The sequence below is a fragment of the Rhipicephalus sanguineus genome, chromosome 10 (genome assembly GCF_013339695.2).
Source record: "Rhipicephalus sanguineus isolate Rsan-2018 chromosome 10, BIME_Rsan_1.4, whole genome shotgun sequence".
Lineage (NCBI taxonomy): Eukaryota > Metazoa > Arthropoda > Arachnida > Ixodida > Ixodidae > Rhipicephalus > Rhipicephalus sanguineus.
Window position 1 is genome coordinate 66,253,174 of NC_051185.1, and position 21,241 is coordinate 66,274,414.

At 43.8% G+C, this 21,241-nt stretch overlaps 1 protein-coding gene across 1 annotated transcript in view; it reads right to left on the bottom strand.

Moving 5' to 3' along the window:
* LOC119372044 (probable ATP-dependent RNA helicase DHX34) overlaps positions 1 to 12,868 on the bottom strand; it is a 38,919-nt gene extending 26,051 nt beyond the window's left edge. The window contains exons 1-7 of the mRNA XM_037642482.2: positions 12,399 to 12,868; positions 10,957 to 11,048; positions 9,127 to 9,896; positions 6,773 to 7,054; positions 5,435 to 5,639; positions 2,285 to 2,499; positions 462 to 656 (exon numbers count right to left, since the gene is read on the bottom strand). Of these exons, the coding sequence (XP_037498410.1) occupies positions 462 to 656; positions 2,285 to 2,499; positions 5,435 to 5,639; positions 6,773 to 7,054; positions 9,127 to 9,896; positions 10,957 to 11,048; positions 12,399 to 12,784 (2,145 nt within the window). The 5' untranslated portion in view covers positions 12,785 to 12,868. The remainder of the gene's footprint in view (positions 1 to 461; positions 657 to 2,284; positions 2,500 to 5,434; positions 5,640 to 6,772; positions 7,055 to 9,126; positions 9,897 to 10,956; positions 11,049 to 12,398) is intronic.
* Between the last annotated feature and the right edge of the window lie 8,373 nt (positions 12,869 to 21,241).

The following is a 21,241-nucleotide window of genomic DNA, read 5'->3' on the forward strand; positions in this document are numbered from 1 at the left end:
AATGAGCATTTTTGGCATGACCCTTGCACAATATTTTTAAGGATTGGAACTAGGTATGAGTGAATGTCACTTCTTTGGTTTGAAATGAAGTGGAAGCAGCCTTGAATAGCAATAGGGTGCAAGTTATAAGTGCTGCAATACGTTACAATGTAAAAGTTACTATACTTAGCGCACATAAGCCCATATAACACGCTTTTAAACTTAAAAAAATATGTACATTTAACCTTGAAGTGTGGCTTCGCGGCAGTGCAGATTTCCCCCGGATGGGTTGTTTCACGGCACAGCAACCAGATGCTGCAATGAAACTACCTTTACAGGGAGTTATGTGCGGTCAAATGTATACATATATTCGTTCATTTCGAATACTTCGAAACGCCCGAATATTCGCCCATCCGTACGCAAAAGCCATTGCGTGCACCGGAATACCGGACACAGTAGGACGCTCTAGTAAAGACACTAACTGAAGCGTCGAGGTCTCGAAACGACCTCTGCGTGAACGGTGACTGGATGCTGAGGGCGGCGGCGAGTGACAGTATCGGGTCCACCAGCCGGAAGACGCAGCCCAGGATGAGCACTTTCCCAATGGTGACGTCCACTGGAAGTTGCGACAGAATCCGGCCTGTTGGTGTCAGGTCTTCATCCGCGGTCAGGGCCCCCTTTAAAAACAATCAGCCACAGTTACCACACTCAGCTCATAACCCAACCATTGTGAAAAGTCACAGTATGAAGCAGTTTTGAGTGAAGTAGTGTGTTGCTGTTACATGATACTACACTGAAACCTCATTATAACAAAGTCACATTTGCCACGAAAATAACTTCGTTATATCCGAAAATTCGTTATAAACGTTTATTTGTAACACTGTACCTATGACAAAAACATTCATCTACTTCGTTATAACTGATAATTCGTTATATGTGTGTCCGTTATATCGATGTTTGAGTGTATTCTCCATTTTGCACAGGATGCAAAACTGCAAGAAAATGTTAAGAAAAAGCAGACTAAGTTTCGTTTCAATGTGAAAGCAACAGCATGGGCACACAGTGCTCACGGAATGAAACGTGACAATTTAGGGCTAAGTAATGCACATTTATTCATCTCCACAATCTTCACCTTGTGTTGCATTAGCGAAATATTGGCTCAAACAGTCACACCACTGCCACCAGTGCCTTTAGTGGCCAGAGTTGTAGCAACATGATGTGGTTATCTCAAGAAATTGCGTGTACCAGTTGTCATATTTGAAGTTTTGAAGTCGTGTTTCATTCTGTGACCACAGAATGTTTCCTTCATTACCTGCAAAAGATAAGCTCTACAAATGATAAGATAGTTATGACAAAGTCACTTAGCAAGAGTTCCCTACAAAAATCACCACAGAAAGCTTCGACACTGCAGTCATCCAGCAGCCACGGGGATTTCAGCCAGTGCATCTATGTATGTAGCCTTTATGTTGGCAGTTTCAGACGTTACCGTGCAGTTACTATATGATGCTTCATCTTTCTCAATTTTCAAACAAGTCATATTTTTCTAAATGTATGACAGTAATAACCCTCTGTACACATGCATTGTCACTATGAATTGCTGCACTTAAAAGATAACTTTTTGCTCAAAATGATCAACTTGCAGCCACAAAGCCATTTGAAGCCAGTCATTAACCTCCTTATATTATTCTTCAATACCTCCGTGTAGCACAAAAAGGTATTTAATGCACTGTGGTTGGCCAAGGCGCCATAGGATGTTGTTACTGCCATTGTTGTCAACCAACCTCACTGGGTAACCTGCTGTTCTGTAAAAGTTAGCATACATGTGGGCAAGTTAAAGTTCTCTACAAGTGGATTCCAAATCCATGCTCCAACAAGGGCTCCCTTTGGGTAAACGAAACCGCTCTTGAAAGCTACGGTTTTAAAGACTGCATGTGCTAGAACCAATTGCAGAGCCAACAGGCACCATTTTGGGCACAATTTATCTTATTTATTTATTAATTCAAAATACCCTCAAGGTAAAAAGATATTACAAAGGGGGGTGGTACAAGTTGTCATAGAAATATAGAAAGACGAAGGAAAGAAACACGAAGACACTGCTGTGTCTTCGTGTTCCTTTGCTTCGTCTGTGCGTCTAATTTTTGCTGCAACCACTCAACATGAAAGTACATTTCATATAAGAGTTTTCTTATGATACAATGTTAGCTACAATGAGTTGTGACTTACAGTGGTGACAAATAAATCTCCCTTTGATCTTGCCTCATTTGTGCTTTTTTTTTTTGTTGCGGTAATGCCTGTTTCCACTCACCTGTTCCTTGAGTGTCTGCACAGCCTCCTCTATGCTCTCCGAGGGCGGTGGCTCAAGGAAGGGAAACTTTCGTACATCAGGCAGCCCGAGTGCCACGAGCTGGAGCAGTAGCGAATTGAGGGGCACACGCTGGATCTCCGGTGTCGAGTATGCGGCCAGTGCCTCGTACTCGGCCTCGGAGTACAGCCGGAAACACACGCCGGGCCCCGTTCGGCCTGCAATGACAAGTTGGCAAGAACACGGAACCTGTAGTTGAAGGGACACTAAAGCGAAACATTAAATCAGTTTAGAGAAATAAATGATTCTTTCAGAACTCTATTGTCCTTGATTTCGCCACCATAGCTTAATTATTAGAAGACGAAATGAAGGTCAACGTTTCATGCTTGAATTTTGCGCCGAAACTTCAGTACGTGAACGCCAGTGTGACGTCACAAATTTCAGAGTCTCTTTGCATATTTTGGCCAAATTGTTTCAATGAAATTTCCAGAAACTTGCTGTGTTATGACTGTGGATCCCTTAAATCACAATGTAAATAATTTCTAGTGACAAACGATTACGTAGGCTCGAGCAGACATCATAAAAAATCTACGATGTCATGGCAAGCTGGTGCGGGGACCTCAAGGTGGTGGCGTCGCTAACTGTATTTTCTTTTTGGCGCGTTTTCTCGCTTGCCAAGTGTCTTCTAGTGGTAAGAGTGGTGGTTTCGGTACTGTGAAATTGTAATTTACTAATATGAAAAAAAAAAAATCGTTTTTCTCTTTAGTGTCCTTTTAAAGACATTGGCATAAGGCTGCCAGCAAGCATACGACATAGAAGCACCAAAGGCTTCAGAATCTGGAGTATCTTGAAAAGCTGCAATCAGGAGCATAATCAAAACCTAAAACAAAGAGAGGAAATCACAGCACCTCACTATAAGCAACGTTTATGTACTGTCGGCCGCAAAAGTTTGCGGGACCTGCAGCGCGTGGCGGAGTGACGGAAAACTGCATTGCTGCGTCACCTACCGTGACGCGGCTGGTGTTGAGGCTATCGGCCTCGGCGATTAGCGACGGCGCGTTTAGAAAACGTGCCGTTGCCGGATCTAATCGCGGAGGCCGCGGCCGATAGCCTCAACACCCACTGCGTCACGGTAGGTGACGCAACAATGCAGTTTTCCCTCGCTCCGCCACGCGCTGCAGATCCCGCAAACTTTTGCGGCCGACAGTACAACAGAATAAGGTAATCTTGAATATAACTTGAAGCAGCATGAAAAGACGGAGACAGGAACAAGAAAACAGGTGCTTGTTTTGTTATGGTATTTTTGTCATTGTTCCTGTCCTCGTCTTTATATGCCACCTCAAGTTGCGTTCAGGGTGCATTCAACTTGCCCAAATCAACTTGCTGCAAGTGAAGTTAATTTTTGGGGGGAGAGGAAACCTTTTCTGCTGTAGTCACATCACATTATGAATAAAGCATGTCCTACAATTTGCTGCCCAGTGCCACTGATGCCCCACTTGTAGCGGGCAGTAGGCAAATTTCTTATCTTTTCTGTAGCCTCTGAGACAGCGTCGAGTCGAGCCGGTCATCATGCAGGCGGTTTTTGGTGGCGTGCCCTGCCCTCAAAATTAACGCCCACAAAATGCCAGTTGCACACTCCTACAAGCTGCAACCGATATCCTGTCAGAACTGTCTTCAGCGTGCTGCAAGAAACCACATCTATCTGCATTGTCATACACAACTATACGTTTGTCGATAATGCCGTGCTGGCAAAAAAAAAGTTTTGTGACAATGTCGTCTCGCTACGTTACAGTGGAAAGCTGGACAAGTTGGCATGGATTCATGATGTTCAAACAGAACAATTGACAAGGGACAGGTTGAAAAGCAAACAGGACAGTTGCGAGTCAGTGCTTGTCCTGTCCTCCTTTACACTTGTCCCTTGTCAACTGCGCGGTTTAAATATCATGAGTCATCTCGCTACACTATGTGACCAAGTTACGCAAGAGAGAGGTTTATGTCTTTCTTTCTTTCTTCTTCAAGTGGGAGTGTCAACATTCATAAAACTGCACGTAGCTTCATGCTTATGAAGCGCAAAAAAACACTGGGATGAAGCAGAGATACACAAGACGTTCCCGTGTCTCGTACCTGTGTTTTTTCGCACTTCTTAAGCATGAACTGATTCCAACTACACCCAAACCTCATTATAACAAAGTTACGTCTGACACGAAAATAAGTTCGTTATATCGAAAAATTCGTTATAAACATATATTTGCTGCACTGTATCTATTACAAGACTATGTTCCTGCGGCCACCCTGATGAAGATGTACATCATCTACTTATCGAGTGCACAAACTATGAATCACAACGAAAAGTATTACGAGCAAGTCTACTACTTTTAGATAGAAGGCCTTTCACATTGACGAAAATACTAGGTCCATGGCCAACGGCAAGTCTTCAGAAAAGAGCGCTTGTCGCCTTGAAGAAGTTTCTTGAAGAATGGAATATTTTATGGAAATATTGACCTACTGCACACGATGTTGACTTCCCCTTCATACTGAAGGAATTGTGTTATGTTTGTGATAGTGCGTTTGATTTTATGTGTCATCATTTGTGTCAGTGTGCTTTCCTGTGCATGTCAAGCAATACAGAATATTTGAGTTTGAGCGTATACAGGTGAACTGACTTTTCCCATTTGAACTTTTCATACAAAACTTGTGTACATATGAACCTATTAGACGTATATGAACTGCCATGTGATGTTCGGCTGTGCGTATTTTGTACACATGAACCTATTAGACGTTTTAGAGGTTTATGAACTGCCATGTGATGTTCGGCTGTGCGTATTTTCCTGTGTTCTACTGTATTGCATTTTGTGCCCTTATTAATCTTGTTACTACATATTCTGTATTCTAGGCTAGAAGGAGTAGCCGGTGCCACTATAATGGCACCAACCTCTCCTATTCCATCATTTCAAAAAAAAAAAAAAAAAAAAAACTATGCCTAATTTACTTCGTTATAACCGATAATTCGTTATATCCGTGTTTGCTGTATGGAGGTTTGAGTGTTATGTCAGATAGCTGTGTCGGATGTAGCTTCTAATTATTCTAATCAATCAGAGCACCTCTGAAATTCTGACTTGAAATGATCCTGGCACAGTGCAGCTCCTCCCTCACCTGCACGGCCTTTGCGTTGTTCGGCGCTGGCACGGCTGATCCAGAACTCCTTGAGCTTTTGCATGTGACTGGCCGAGTCGTAGCTCATCTCCTTCACCTTGCCTGAGTCAACGACAAACCGAACGCCATCAATGGTCACGGACGTTTCGGCAATGTTGGTTGACAGAATGCACTTGCGTGTCTTCTCTGGTGCATAGTCAAATACCTGAAACAGTGAAAGAGTGTTAGTACACTCAAACCACGATATAATGAACACGGATATAAAGAATTATCGGTTATAACGAAGTGAATGAAGAATAGTCTTGTCACAGATACAGTGTTATAAATAAACGTTCATAACGAATTTTCGGATATAACAAAGTTATTTTTGTGGCAGATGTGGCTTTGTTATAATGAGGTTTCAGTGTACTTGTTTTTGCAATGAGTGAAAGCATTTGTACACATAAGAGCATCGCACATGTGAAATAGAACTATTGTTTAAAATATTTTTCTGTTCATGCACATGAGCGACATAACCAGGAACATAATAATACAAGCGTAAGGTAAGATGTCAACAACTAAAATGCATAATTACTTAATGTCATTATAACAAAGACATTTGACATGAAAGCAGCTTAGTTATGTGTGATATTCGTTATAAACTAATAGCTTTTATAGTGCAATAGCATCTGGACATCTTCATTTATTTCATTATAGAATTTGTCCGAGTTCGTTATATCCAGGTCTCATTACATAATTTCAATCTGTGTCCTGTTTTTGCACGTAAACACTGCTCATGATGAATAGAACAAAGGCTCTTAAAGAGACACTAAGAAGAAACAAGATTTTTTTCATATTAGTAAATGACTCTTACGCAATTACAAGATCACCACGCTTGCCACAGGAAGACACTTGATAAGCGAGAAAATGCACAAAAAAGAAAATGGGGGTGACAACGCACCACTGACAATTCCGCTCCAAACGCCATGGCGTCATAGGTCTACTGAGTCCTACATAGTTCGTAATGAGTAAAAATGAAGTACACTGACCTTCGAAGGGGCCATACACTAAACATACCAAGTTTCGGGAAATTTTGTTTAGCCAATGTCGCCAAAATATGAAAAATATACTTTAAAATTTGTGACGTCACGCGCGGAGATTTTGGTGTGAAATTTAAAAACGAAACTCGGACCTTGATTTTCTCTTGTATTAGTAAACCTATTATGGTGAAATTAAGAACAATAGAGTTCTCAGAGTACAGTTGATCAATCCAAGACGATTCATTGTTTTGCATTAGTGTCCCTCTATTGTTGAAAAAGAAAGAACAAAAACAAGAGACATGGATCAACAAAGGCAAACCTTGTCCTGCTCAGCCAATGAAAGCGTGCTGTGCAAGGGAAGGATGATCCAGTGGCCGTTCTGGTTGGCATATTCCTCTGCCGCCTCCTGCACAGCCGAGATCTCGCTCATGCCACTCAGGAACACCAGCAGGTCGCCGCGCTCGTTGCTGGGGTACTTGTTGTCAATGAGGCTCAACAGCTTGACGTAAGGTGCCGGATTGAGACGACCCGTACGAGAGCGTTTCTCCTCCACAGTGACAGGGTGGTATTGCACTTGAATTGGGAACAGGCGCCCGGGAACCTGAATTTAATCTAAAGTGAGTTCACCGCTTCAGTGAAGCAAAGAGTTACAGTGTCACTGATGTAAACAAACTTTTCCAGCTAAAGCCTTGTCAAATGGAACAGCCTTTCCCTTTCTATTGCCTGCATTGAGGGCACGTCATTTTTCAAAACTGCACTAACCGATTATATCTTGAGCATCTAATAACTTATTGTTGCTTGAGCATTTATTCTCATTAATCTGTTGTATTTTAGGCACGAAGCTCCTCTTAGTCTAACCTCGTTACGCCTTACGCCGGACGCGTGACAAGGTTAGACTAAGAGGAGCCTTGCCCCTAAAAAAGGGGAACAGAAGGGATGAAACATGGCATTTTCTCCTATGCCTAAGCTCTACTTCCATGCCGTTAGTTAAATTAGTGGTAGTAGCAGTTTCGTATTATTTTAAATGCAGTTCATTCATCAAATCTGTCTATGGTGCATTAGAGTTGGATGGTAAAGCATGACAAGCAGTGTACAATTGTATTAGCCGGTACAGAGGATTGCTGGACTAAGGTCTGGATCAGAAGTCATAACTAGGGTCTGAGTCTGGGTTAGATTCAGATATCATAAGATATCGACATACCAACCAGCTCAGACCCACACACTTGCAGTATAGAGTATGTACAGAGGAATTCGTATAGAAAAATTCGTATAGATTAATACATATAGAAGGCTGATTCCCCTGATAACATGGGCACAGGGAAACCAACTACTGAGGAAGCACAAAGAGCAGTGTCATTGCAAAGAATAGTTCCATTATTCTAGCTCAACACTCTTTAACATGACTGCATGGTAACAAACATATGTAACAGCAAGCAGGCATAATTTGTCAAACACAATATTAGTGAGTTACAGCACTGCTGGTAAAGGTAGTTAGTTCACAATTTTCTCAAAAGGTTGCCACTTAATGTGCAGCTGCTTCAGCTTTCAATGTGAAGAAAATAGTTAAACCACATTTGGAGCTATCTGTGTTGTGGAAGCTTTTATAAGTGCTTTCAGAACATTTCCTAACACAGTATGAAATCTGTGCACCCGTGGAGAGATCAAATAAGAGGCTTGCAATGTATCTGCTACTGTACTTGCATACTCACGTTATCTTATTGCATGTACCCGGGCAACACAAGTTGCTTTCCTGAATAAGTTTGCACAGAAGTGGCTGACTTCATAATCTTGTACGACTAAATAGATACAGAATTTTCAAACCCGTTGTGTTCATTGTCACTGGAAAGTAGTTGTGCGGAGCCTCATTTTCCAAAGCAACTTTATGAAATGTTCACATGTTTTTGCCATAATATGCACTACACACCACTGGCTTTGTTTGACCTTGTTTCCAGGCAAGCTACAAATGTCAGGTCAAAGAATCATTGCATGTATTAAATTCCAAATGCATGTCTTCACATGTACGCACACTAATTTTTCCTGTGTATGGTACAAAAGAGTGGGGCAGTTTACGAACACCTGTCTTGCATTCAAGGAGCACTGAAAGCTACGAAGAACGCATTAAAAACCTTTTACAAAAGTTTAATGCACTGTTATTGTTCAGACATTGCCATACTGTTCTAAAGTACATTTTCTAGTATTTGTTTCATACTGCATGCAATATCACTGTCACAATGTTACAAATATGTATTTTTAGCCCGAGTGTTTATACAGCTTTGTCTGCATTGCTTCATGTTCCATTTATTTTTGATCAAGCTTGCTGTAACCACCCTGTTACTGCCAAGGCAGTCAAGAGTACACTCAAACTTCATTATAACAGTCACATATGACATGAAAATAAGTTCGTTATATGCGAAAATTCGTTATAAATGTATATTGGTAACATTGTATATATGACAAGACTATTCATCACTTACTTCGTTATAACCGATAATTTGTTATATCCGTGATCGTTATATCGAGGTTTGAGTGTATTTGTAAAGATTCTAAAAAGTAATATATATGCATACAGCCTTCTCTTGCTGGAAAAACTTGGGCACTTTATCATTGGTATGTTGTGAAACTGGCTAGATGACACTGGCATGTTGACTGAGGCAGCAAAAGAACATCCCTTACCTGTACTACAGGACAGTTGTAGAAATACTGGGAGAAAAGCTGAATGTTGATGGTTGCAGACATCAGGATGATCTTCAAGTCCTTCCTGTGCTGCATGAGGCACTTCACGACGCCCAAGAGAAAGTCACACGTGAGGTGCCGCTCGTGGATTTCGTCAAGGATGATGACATTGTACTCCTTCAGCATGGGGTCGCTGGCAATCTGCCGCAACAACAGTCCCTCCGTCAGGAACAACATCTTCGTGTGCTTGCTACGATGCTTCTCGAACCGGATCTGGTAACCAATGTGAGTCCTGTACTCATTTAACGTCTCATAGGCGACACGCTTGCACAGGGAGATAGCAGCAATCCTCCGCGGCTGCGTGCACGCGATGCCTTCCAGTCCTGCGCCGAGCAGGTACTGCGGTATTTGTGTGGATTTTCCGCAGCCGGTGTCACCGGCAATCAGAACGACGCTGTTCTCCGACACCACTTTCAAGATGCCGTCCTTGTACTGAGCGATGGGCAGGTTCTTTTGAAACTCACGCAGTTTCTTGAGCTTCTGGAACTTCTGCCTCTGCAGGAAGTCGAGGTAGAGGTGGAAGACTGTTCGAACTTCGGCCACATCTTCTTCGGTGAGGGAGTGCGACGCGTCGCTGCTGTCGATGTGCACACCGGCGTCAAGCATGAGGACTTTGGGCTCCTCGGGGAATATGGAGAAGTTCACTTTGTGAACAGGATCATAAGTTGGAGGTAGGCCCAGTGACTGCTCGGCACACTCCCATGGGTCAGCTGGAAGGAAAGATCCCATGTCAACTACAAACAATATACGTGGTGTCTGCTAAGATAAAATGAAACTACATGGAGCATAAGTGATGCAGAGTCTTGGCTACAAGATGCTATGGCTGTGCAGCTTCTGGTTTTAAAAACTCCAGAGGATGAAGGGGAAGGATCGGTGCTCTCTCAAGGACTCAAACACTGTGTATGAGATGAAAGGCTTACTACATGTTCTGAAATCAGCTGCAGACCCGTGTGTAGTGGGCTATGTTTCTTTTAACGAAGGATGAGCAACACAAAAGCTGTGATTCCATAACATGACTACAAGAGGTAAGAGCGAATGGCTGAAAATTGAAGTAAGGCATTCACAACTACCTCAATCCAAGGTTTCATTACGATTATACTGTGACTCCAAGGCCTTATGGATACGTAATCGACACCTCCCAAACTGCGGTCCTTGTAATTCCGATCTTCATCTGTAAGACTGCAGGTTACCTAGGGGTCCTAAGACTATTAAAGCTGTAATAGAATCCGCAAAAGCCATAGTAAAAATGCATCATTGATAAACCTCCACGCTGAGGATTCTCTTGTTTGCCCTACCTGCAGAGCAACCATACCATACTGAAATATAACATCCTTTTGAGATATATCTTTTGAGACATGATATTTCCAGCATTACATATATTTCACTGTTTAAATTAAACTAAAACGTGCCTTAGGAAGCTCTTTATCAACGCTTGGGAGCGTAGAGGAGTTCGTCCCAGCTGAATTTGAGAACCAATGTTCCAGATCAACATGACCCACGAAGAACATCAAAAAGCCAATGATATGACCCTCATTACTTGCATAAACTGCAGAGTGTTGATAGCTGTGGTAAAACAATAAGCTGACAGTAACATTGGCACACAGAAGTGCACTGACTTCATTTCTGCTGCACTGTTCAATTAAGCAGTGAACCCAGAAACAACTGCTGAACCGAATGCTACCAGGCTAGGAATTAACCAAGAATTGTACAGATGAAAAGTCATATGTACAATATGCCTCCACATAATCTTGAAGAGTAAGAAACACATACCTTTCGAAGTTCCAGCCTCAACTGCAGTTTTTTGCTTTCGCTCTTCATACTTCTTGAGGAATGTCCAGAAGTTGTCGTATTGCTTAGAATTTCTGTGAAAAACGAACAGTCAACATTTATATGAAGCAAGAGGACACAAAACTTTCGCTGAAGAGACATCCTGTGCAACACATATGCTTTACTACTAAAAGTCATTGAACACGGATTGTGAACACCATGTTAGTACAAAGCTGCTGGCTAAAAGGAAGTTCTTCTAGAGGGCAGAGATGTGCATTGGCTAGTGTATCTACTAAGGTAATGGAGTGAGTGTATGTACTGTTTGTCTGAAGGTCCTGACATTTCCTCTAAATGTGAATTAAAGGGACACTAACGAAAAAAAAAGCACTTCAATCTGTTTTAGTAATCACTACTGCCATCAGCAGAGGTTTGGTGAGAAAATGGGCAAAAATGAAAGAAATGTGCTAAAACTGAGGCTTAGGTATGTTGGCTTTATTGCCGAATGCATTTGCCAATCCCTGTAAATCCTCTGCATTGCCCGCCAGTAAAGCGAAGTCGTCTGCATATTAGCCTAGGGGCTGAGACAGTGTCGTTTTGCGTGACATAGAATCTCGCGTGTCCAATGACTGAAGTGATTACTTGTCTGGCTTTCTCATGTGGCGAGTCAGCATGCTCTGAGAATGACATTATGGTGGTATCTCCAATTCAATTCTGCTGAAAACTTCGCTCTTTACAGATCTATGAGGCATGAAACCTTCTCCCAAGTTGATTTCTTAGCATGAGCAACAATTTAGAGACAGAACACACCCTTGCCTTAGCCCTCGACAAATTTCTACTAGTTCATTATTGCTTTTGTGACCTTCCCATATGGTTTGTCGTGAGTTGTCCCTATCTATTTCTCTTAGCAGCCCCACAAAACAGTCACCTAAGCCCTGTTGCTTGAGAATACCTCACAGTGATTCGCAGTCGATGTTGTGGTAAAGGTTCTTTAATTTCTAAAAATACTATTTATAAGGCTCTAATCTGAGGTATTCAAACTTCTGTGTGCTGAGTCGTACAAAGATATTATCGTCTAAATGTCTGCCTGACATTAACCCATTCATTCTGTAGTCCCCCAATATATATATGACATTAAAGATCTTTCTTCACGAACATCAACAGCGTTCTAAATATCACTATTGTAATGGCGTACGGTTTGTACAAGCTTGTGTTATCCTTATTCCTTTTGTATTTGATAGGCAACATTCGTGCTACTTTCACGGCCCACGTAATTGGAGTTCTCATTGCTTCAATCGCTTTCACAATGACACGTCAGCTGTAACTTGTTGGATCTTCCCAAGCAGTTACAATTTTAGTGGCGCGCTATCTAAAGCTTATCAGTGTAACATTTTACAGGCTGAGGGCACGTTGACAATAAGCTCACTTTTTAAAGAGCACCGGCTTACCTGCTGATAGGGCTGTTGTCGCCAAAAAATATTCGCGAAAGTTCGTGTCGAAATTGCGACAGATTCTTCCGTTCCCCAGTTCGACTGTTTCTCTCCGCTTTCGGTTGGACGCGGTCAGTGTCATTTGGCGAGCCGTGTCGTTGTTCACGCCGTCTAGGCACAGTGCGGCGATCGTCAATGTAGTCACCACTATCGCGCCGTGTTGAACTGTGTTGTCGCTCGCGGCCACTGTCACGATCACCGTGATGGTTACTGTCATACCTCGATGACGAGCTGCGTCGCCTTCCGTGTTTGCTGTGACCGCTGTCGCTGTCGCCAAGGTCTTCACTGCGCTTGCGTTTGTGACTCGACTTGTGATGGTGCCTCCTATCGTGGTCTCTACCCATTGTGGCGGGTATTTTCGTTCTTCACAACGAAAACACGGAGAACGAAACTGCAACGCGCTACGGCCATGTGGCTATGTTTATGTTGCGCCTTAATGCCGATGTTGGTGCGGCTGTTGTTCCTTGAAAAAGCCAGACAAAGCTTCAAATTTTGAGAAGCTTTGAAATTTAAAGTGAGCTGTATTCACCAAAGACTGGCTATTTCGAAGCGTTAGATGAAATATACCGTGAAATAAAAGCGTTATATTTAGCTTTTGCAAATTCGACGGTAGGGCATTGATGGCGCCACGCTTAAATCGTGTTAAATGTTCCATCACAAAGATGTTTTCATCTGTAAAAGAAGACAATACATATTCCGCATATGCCTGGTGTTCAAGCGTGTGGAACGGAGTTATTGAGTCCCAAAGTACATATAAACACATGCTTACACGGGAACGGACTTTTCATAAGTTCACCGCGATGACCGCGATGCTATAGTGTTCTAGAATATTGGGTAGTGAGCCCACTCTCCGGGGAGAGGGTACGTTGCCGCGGCGCAAAAAATGTAAACGAGTTTTCGTTTTCCTGAGTGCCCGCGTGGCGGCGCTACCATCGTCAGCAATGGGAGCCTTCGCGCCTTCGCCCCGCTGCTGTAGGGCTGCTGCTGTGTTTCGTCGTCGCTGCAGGTTTTCGGCCGAGCATTGCTTCGTCAATACGTTTCATTTTTCAGTTCCTGTAGTTGTGAATAATGTAAATTGGTAGCAAGGCTTGTTCACGGGCTGCTTTTCATGTGAAGAACTCCATGCAGACAGCATTTTAGATGTGCTGACCATTGTGAAAGCAAGGCTTTGGCAAGAGGTTGGGTGCCGAAGCCATGCCTCAATGCTCTCTCAAAAAATAATCCAATTCTATGTTGTTACGCGACTTCATTTTTACATTAAGGGGCTAAACACAGACAGAGCAGGCAAACGCCAAAAAGCAAAGCACTTGAAGATAAGCCGCTGCACTTAAATTCTTTTCCTTGCTATAGAAGATTTTTAAAATTTTATTATTGTTCCTGCGTTTAGATTTTACAAGTGTAGGTTAAACTTGAAGTATGAATCTTCTCTGAATATTCTTTTTCTGTTTCACTGACCCAAATACAAGAAAATGCCAGATTTGAAAAACAAGCAAGATAGTATGTTAATTGCCACTCGCCATGCATACTATAGCAATAAACCCTTAATTCAATTGTGAATGGTGGCTTTGGTCCTTGGCGTACCATCAACAATGCGATTAATATGATCTACCAGAACGTCAGTAGATCTCTATAAAAATGCATGTGTTTGAATGGAAATGTGTCTATTAGTTGTCATTTTTTTAATATTTCTTCTGATTCAGTGTCTTCACTTATTGTGTGAACAATATGTGTTGAGTATTCATGTGCTTTTGTGAACTTTTTAAATTTATGCTATGCTAAGTATGCTATTGAAAATATTTAGCGTCTCTTTGTGAGTATTTTTCTAGCATCTATAGAGGAGACATGCTTTTTGCCGCACACGCTGATAAGTACAAAATGGGGCAAGGCCCTCTTCAAGCTATTTCAGCTTTTTTACATCTGTTTTCACTTTGAAAAAAAAAATGAAAGTGATTGATACGCATGGCTTTTGTGGAGTATATAAGGTCATTGTGCTGCCCCACCAAATAAACTTTTCACTTATTTCCGCGAACGATTGTTGTCTACATTTTTTCACACCTTCATTACAAATTCATTTTTCTAAATACAGGAGTGCGGACAAATAGTTCTATAGAAAAGAGTGCATATGAACCTTTTAGGCATATTATAGTGTCAGCAGAATTGCTAACTGAATTTTGCACTCAACTGATAGCGGTGTTTGCATGCAATTTCTTACACAAATATAATTTCCAGCATGTGAGGGGTCTTCAAGAAGCAAAATCTGATTGCATGGTCTACCCTTACTTTCGGTCTTTTATTTCTTGGGCATGATTAGGATAGGTCTTTCCTGCTGTGCACTCCCACACATTTTCTTGCACTTTTCAGGGGAATATATCAACTGAGAGCGCGTAAGGTGCTTAAGTTTGTAGTAATATTGTTTTATTTAGTGAGAGTATGACCTCACTAAAGAGACTACCGAATACAAACGCTAGCATGAAAATATTAGTCTCTTTTATCTAAAGGCAATCGATGTCAGTGCACGTTAAAGAACCCCAGGTGGTCGAAATTTCTGCAGTCCTCCACTACGGCGTGCTTCATAATCAGAAAGTTGTTCTGGCACGTAAAACCCCATAAATTAATTAATTATCGAAACGCAATAAAACTGCGAGATTTTTTAAAGCGAGAGCTCGCTACTGCAATACAAAACTGGCGGTTTACAGCATATGTTGCATCCGGCGCCCGCTGATGACGCGCTCATGTTTAACGATACTTCATGCGCCAGAACAACGGCCAAAGCAAGAATATGCTCACGCAAAAGAAAAAAAAGCAACGAAAATGGCCATGTACAGGGGTTGCACAAGAGTAGTCTGTGCTTGAAGCGCTGGCAAACTAACCTTCGCGCTGAGGGCAGCAACGCGTCGCTTACAAGGAGGTTAAAAAAAAATTCTGGAGTGGAAGCTCTCGCAACGCCTTGCCAGCGAAAGTGAAGCCAGCTTTTGCCCACCAAAGAGCTCGGAAACATGCTGTTTTCTGGTGGTGCCCACTAAGTGATGAAATGGCTTTGATTTGTTATTTTAAATACTACGTTAATTATAAAATAAAAGATCATTGTTGCCGACAAAAGTAACCCGTCGAGAGGAGTATCGGCGATTGATATCCAATAAAATGTGCCATGACTTTGAGGCTGATTTACGAAAACTAGTAGCACAAAGACACTCTTGCACCAGTATCTGACCCGTAAAAGTTGCCATATTAAACTACTCTGGCGTGCGTGGAAAACGCTCGCTTTCCTTCGCCAAACGCCGACGGTTTGTCGTGCCCCTACTAAGATGGCGGGCGCAGCCGCCATCTTTTGGTGGGCACGGCTTCACTATTGCGCAATAATCGCCACTCCATCAATTTTATTTAACCTCCTTGGTCGCTTACATTGCAGGTGGTGGTGGCGCCATCTACCAGGTGAGACATAAAGTGCGTCAGTGCACGGCCTCCAGTCAGCCCACTACCCCTTTCTAGAACACTTTAGCGATGCACCAAGACATGCTTCGTGGCTGCCATCTTTTGTCGATGGTGGTCGCACGCGTGTGGACATTCGCTCCACACGATGGTTCATGAACTTGAACTTGAACTCCTATGTGATTGGTTCACACCCACTTCGGGGGATTGACCAAGAAGCGGATCGTCTAATAAAGACGGACTTATAAATAATTTGCATGACTTCTGAAAAAAATTCTTAGGATATTCGACAGAACTTGAATTTAGATGAAGACAGTCTTGATTCAATTAACAAATTTTCAACCGCGGAGCACACGTACTTATAACAATGTCTTAATGAGGAGGCTCCCAAAGACATAATATTTGACATGTTGCTTCATAAGCTTCAACTTCCACAAGTCTGGATAAACAACTGAAGTGCCCGCTTCAGTTATGACAGGCCAAAAAAAGAAGTCTTGAGTTACGTAGCGACATCTCTTGGTTCTGACAAAAAAAGAAGAAGAAAGAAATAAGAAACCTCAGATAATAGAACGCGTCCCCGACACTGTGAATCAGTGAATGCATTCGCAGATACTTCTTCAATAAGAAAAGTGTAATTTATGGTATGTCTCCAAACGGGTGCCCTTTCGACCTGCCTATTGAACTGCCGAGAAAAGAAGGTGGTACGCATTTTCAGTAAAGGGTTTTACTACCAGTTCTGTCACCGAAGAGCGACTCGAATACTTGTCCAGTGAGCCACTTTTGGCGGAAAAATTCGCAACTCCAGCTCCGCACAAGGTGTAGTGGTACCAAATGGTAATTGCTACCATCTGAAAATCACTTGGGACAACTTAAATTGAATTCACTCGTATAATTAAAGATTTTTGTGCCAGCATTGCCCCACTTTCCCTTAGCTGGTGCATCTTTTAAAAAGAAGTAAACAATGCATGACATTAAAAAAAGCTTGTGAGCGATTGGTGTAGTTCTAACCTGCACTAAACGCAGCTCCGCTACCTTGAAACCCGAGGAAGTGCGTAGTACGGGCACCCAGCGATCCCGTTCGTACAGTTCCCACTGCTCCGTTTACCAAACCGTCGATGACGTCAGTGTTGGAGGTAAGCATGTCGGGCTCCCCCGGCACGATTGGAATTTGCTAGGGAGATTCGCAAACTCGGTGTACGACATGCGCGCTACTTTTTGCTGCGCTTGATCGACTTCCTTCTTTTTACGGCAGTTGAGATGCGTGTCGTCTGCAGCGAGTTGCGTCAGGTTGTTTCCCCCTTCAGAAGTAGCGACGAAGGCGCCGAAGAAGCGCCGGTGGGAGGAGCAATCACGCGCTTGGCGGAGGCGGTGGCGCCCTCTCTTGCGCGGCGCGGGTGTCAGCCGCATTTTCCCAAGGCGTTTTTGGCGTTTTTAAGTTAATTATTGCGATTACTTCTTGCTTATTTGTGTTAATCATATTATTTTAGATCTTGTTCGTTTATTTTAACCCGGTTTTGAGCGTTGCTAGCCTCGTTTTAGGCCTGTATCACGCCACGTGAGATCTACGGATGGACGACAAGCCGGGACCCTAAGTTGCTACGCACTTGAAACACCCAAGAAGCAAATATCAGCACCGCAAAACACAACACCAACAAAGGAACCCTACTTTGAAACAAAAGCCTGTGGCGAAGAGAGCGGTTGGGCATCCGGAGTCCAGTCTACGAAAGCCAACTTCGGGGAAAGAATAGCCATCATACTCAATAAGTTTTCCTTTTGTCGTTTTTTAAACGTTTGCATGGACAGTGCGACTAGGCTTCACAACCCCCTTTCCCATTTTCCGTAGTATTCTAAAAAGCCTTAATAATATCTGGGGTTTAACGTCCCAAAACCACGATATGATTATGAGAGACGCCGTAGTGGAGGGCTCCGGAAATTTCGACCACCTGGGGTTCTTTAACGTGCACCTAAATCTAAGTACACGGGCCTCAAACATTTTCGCCTCAATCGAAAATGCAGCCGCCGCAGCCTGGATTCGATCCCGCGACCTTCGGGTCAGCAGCCGAGCGCCATAACCACTAGACCACCGCGGCGGGGCTTCTAAAAAGCCTTCACGAGCTTTCGCGGGGAAGGCATTCATACATATCGTCTCTCAAACAGTCATTGGAATAGCAAGCCCTTGATTATTTATTTTTAGGCAACGTCACCGGAGCTTAACTGCAGAAAGTACTTTGACTCCATGGATGAAGCTTATTGGACGAAGTAAGGGAAGCGACTGAAGAAGCGAGGTTCAACAGCCGACGAGAACACTGCAAATGGCTACCTATAAGCTCAAAACGCATCAGAGAACTTTAGCGCCGGGGACCCCTACTAGCCAAGACCCTGCGTTCCCTCCCCACTTTCTTCTACTTGCCAGGCATATACAGAAAAGTACAATGGAACGCAAGAGCTTGCTAACGCAAGCCGCTTTGGGGGACCGGGCTGGAGCATGGTGCAATAAAATAAGAAGCTGCCGTGTCCGCTCTCTGCCAGGATACGCACGTGCCTTGGGCCATCAGCAAACATTTAATAAAACAATAAAAAAATCCCAGGGTATTCATATTTTGATGTAAGACGGCTCATGTTGCCCAACACTCTAAGAAAATATCGAGTAAAAAGGGCGTCTTTTTGTCCCACAACAATAATCGTCATTTATTTTGCCTTCCTTTCCTTGCACTATCGCCGCGCGCCCGGCACTTTCTGGTCACGAACGACATGCGCGCTATCAGCGTGACATAGCATTCTTGGTAGGAAAGTGGCCAGCGCCGAGTTTTCAAGAAAGGAAACGCAAGCAAGCCAGATGACGATTATTGTTGTGGGACAAAAAGACGCCCTTTTTACTCGATCTTTTCTTAGAGTGAAGGGCAACATTTTTCCAGGGTTGGAAAAATGTTTTCCCAGCAATGCATTTCTGTTTAGGAGTTTCTTTAAAGGGACACTAAAGGCAAATATTAAGTCGACGTTGATTGTTGAAATAGCGGTCCAGAAATCTGGTAGTGCTACTTTTGTGCCAAGGAAGTGCTTATTTTAAATAAAATCACGTTTTAGTGGTACGCCTCGCGTTAGCGCACTTCAAATCACCTGCCTGAAAGCGGTCTTTCTGACGTCACTGTGGCCGTGCCCAACGTTGCCCGCCTTTACTGCGCGGCGGCGTGCACTGGCGGCGTGCACCATTCGGGCATCCGGCAACATCACATGCACGCGGCATTTTAACACGAAAGTGTTTTATGCCGGGGTCCACCACGGCTCCACTGACGCATTTCCGTCACGGATATGACGTTCTAAAATATAAAGGCTAACATATGGCAAAGAAAAAACTGGGAAGAAAAAGTTGTCACCTGGAATCGAACTCGCGACCTCTCAATCCCCAGCGCGCAGCGCGAAACGACTCCGCCACAAACGGCACGTTCTTCGACATACTAACGGCGTGCTATTTATATACACCATTTGCCATGGCGGTACCCAAAGATCAGGGTACATCAGCGTGTTTTCGTTATCACTAGCGAGATGGCGCGAAGGGCTCGAAGAGCGCGCTTTAAATGTCGTCGCCCCCGCGTTGAGATGAGCGTGCGTCTCTACAGGGCGTGGGCGCTCCTGCGCGCGCGCTTATCTTGTACGTCTTGCGCTCTCACCGTAGGTTTGCGTTCAAGTTACAGAGAGCACGAAGGTCATTTCGCTCTCTGCAGCGGCCGCTTTTGCGAAAGGAGCGCGCTGCTCACAAACAAATAAGTTACAACTGTGACAGTTCGCGCTCATCCTGTGTATACTTGTGCGTTCGTTTCGTGCGTCCTCCCTTATATTTCACCAGCGCGCTTTAACTGTCGAGCTGTGACAGTTGTTAGTTCGCGCTCATCCTGTGTATGTTCGTTCCGTGCGTCCTTTCTGCTTGAACAACGCGTTGGAAGTTTCGAGCTGCTTGCCGTTCTTCGCGTGACATTACAACTTGTTGCTATAGCATTCATTCCTTCACCCTCGGAGCGAAACAATGCGCAACAAACGCTCAACTACGTCTGTGAAGACACGTTTTACTTTCGTGTTATACCGATTCCTATGACAGAGGGATCAACCTTGCTTTTTGTCTAACTTTCTGTCAGAGCGACTTTCACGAGCGTGCAAAACACGCGCGGCAGTACGCATTACCGAAACTATACCACTGAGACGCGACCGCGTGAGCAGCCGGGCGCCGGGCGAAGCGCATTTCGGCGTAAACGGAACCTTTGAACCACGCGCGCCGTTCCCCATGGCAACGCCAAATCTTTTTTCCATGAATCAAACAGAAACGAACAAGCAGCATTTTATTACGTCTCTTGATGCACGGAAGGTTCTTTTTTTATTGCAGCTAGCTTGATTACTAGTGATTATTTGTAGTCGGACGCTCTCACATATCGGGATCATTTCCAAATGTCCCACTCGTGGCGCACGTCGTGTGATACATTTAGCTTAAAGGGGTCATGAACCACTTTTCCAAGTAATGATCTAATGGCCTCAGTATCGGAGTGTACTGCCTCCCGAATCGATTGCCGCAAAAATTTCTCGAATCCGTCAAGAATCAGCGGAGTTACGGGGGTTTGGCGCACGCTCCCAGCGCTTTCTCTCTTTTCTCGTGCCGACGAGCGCACTGGAAGCTAGACAGGGAGGGATGGCATGGGGGAAAGAAGTTACGCCAGCGCGCGTCATGAAACGCGATCGCTCTCCCGCTGTGATTCGCTTGCGCGAGTGCGGCTACCGTGTACTGAGGAGTGCGGCGCCGGCAAGTGGCGGCACCCCGCGGCAAGAAGCGCATCTGATCCGAACGCCGCTCTCGATTTACGTCGGCTATCGGTCAATAAGCATGCTATGTCTCTTGCGACGTACAGCGGACAGACGCCCCGCCCACCGACGAGAGTGAGAACCGGCCTCTGTTTGAAAAGAGGGTGCCTGGGGAAACGGCAACTTCGCGCTCCGCTTGTGGCCATTACGCGGCGCGCACGACTGTAATATTTGGCAGAGCAGTTCATAGCCGTGTCAGCTTTCCGCAGGATGTGTTTTTTCAATCAGCCCAAAGGGTGCTTCATGACCCCTTTAAATTCTCGGTAAGTAGGGCACTGCTGTTGATAATATTGCCGTTTTAGAGGTTGTCATACATTGAGCTTTCACTTTGACATAAATTATTATTTGCCTTTAGCGTCCCTTTAATATGTTTGCGCGACTCACTGCCTCTACGTAAGGCTTGACAATGCTAAGGGAACCTCAGGCTGTCTTTATTACGGCTTTTATTTTGGCCACTGCCATTGCTTGATTGTTCGCAATAGAAACAAATAAAGAAATGAAATGAAGTGAAGTGAAGCCGACTTCAA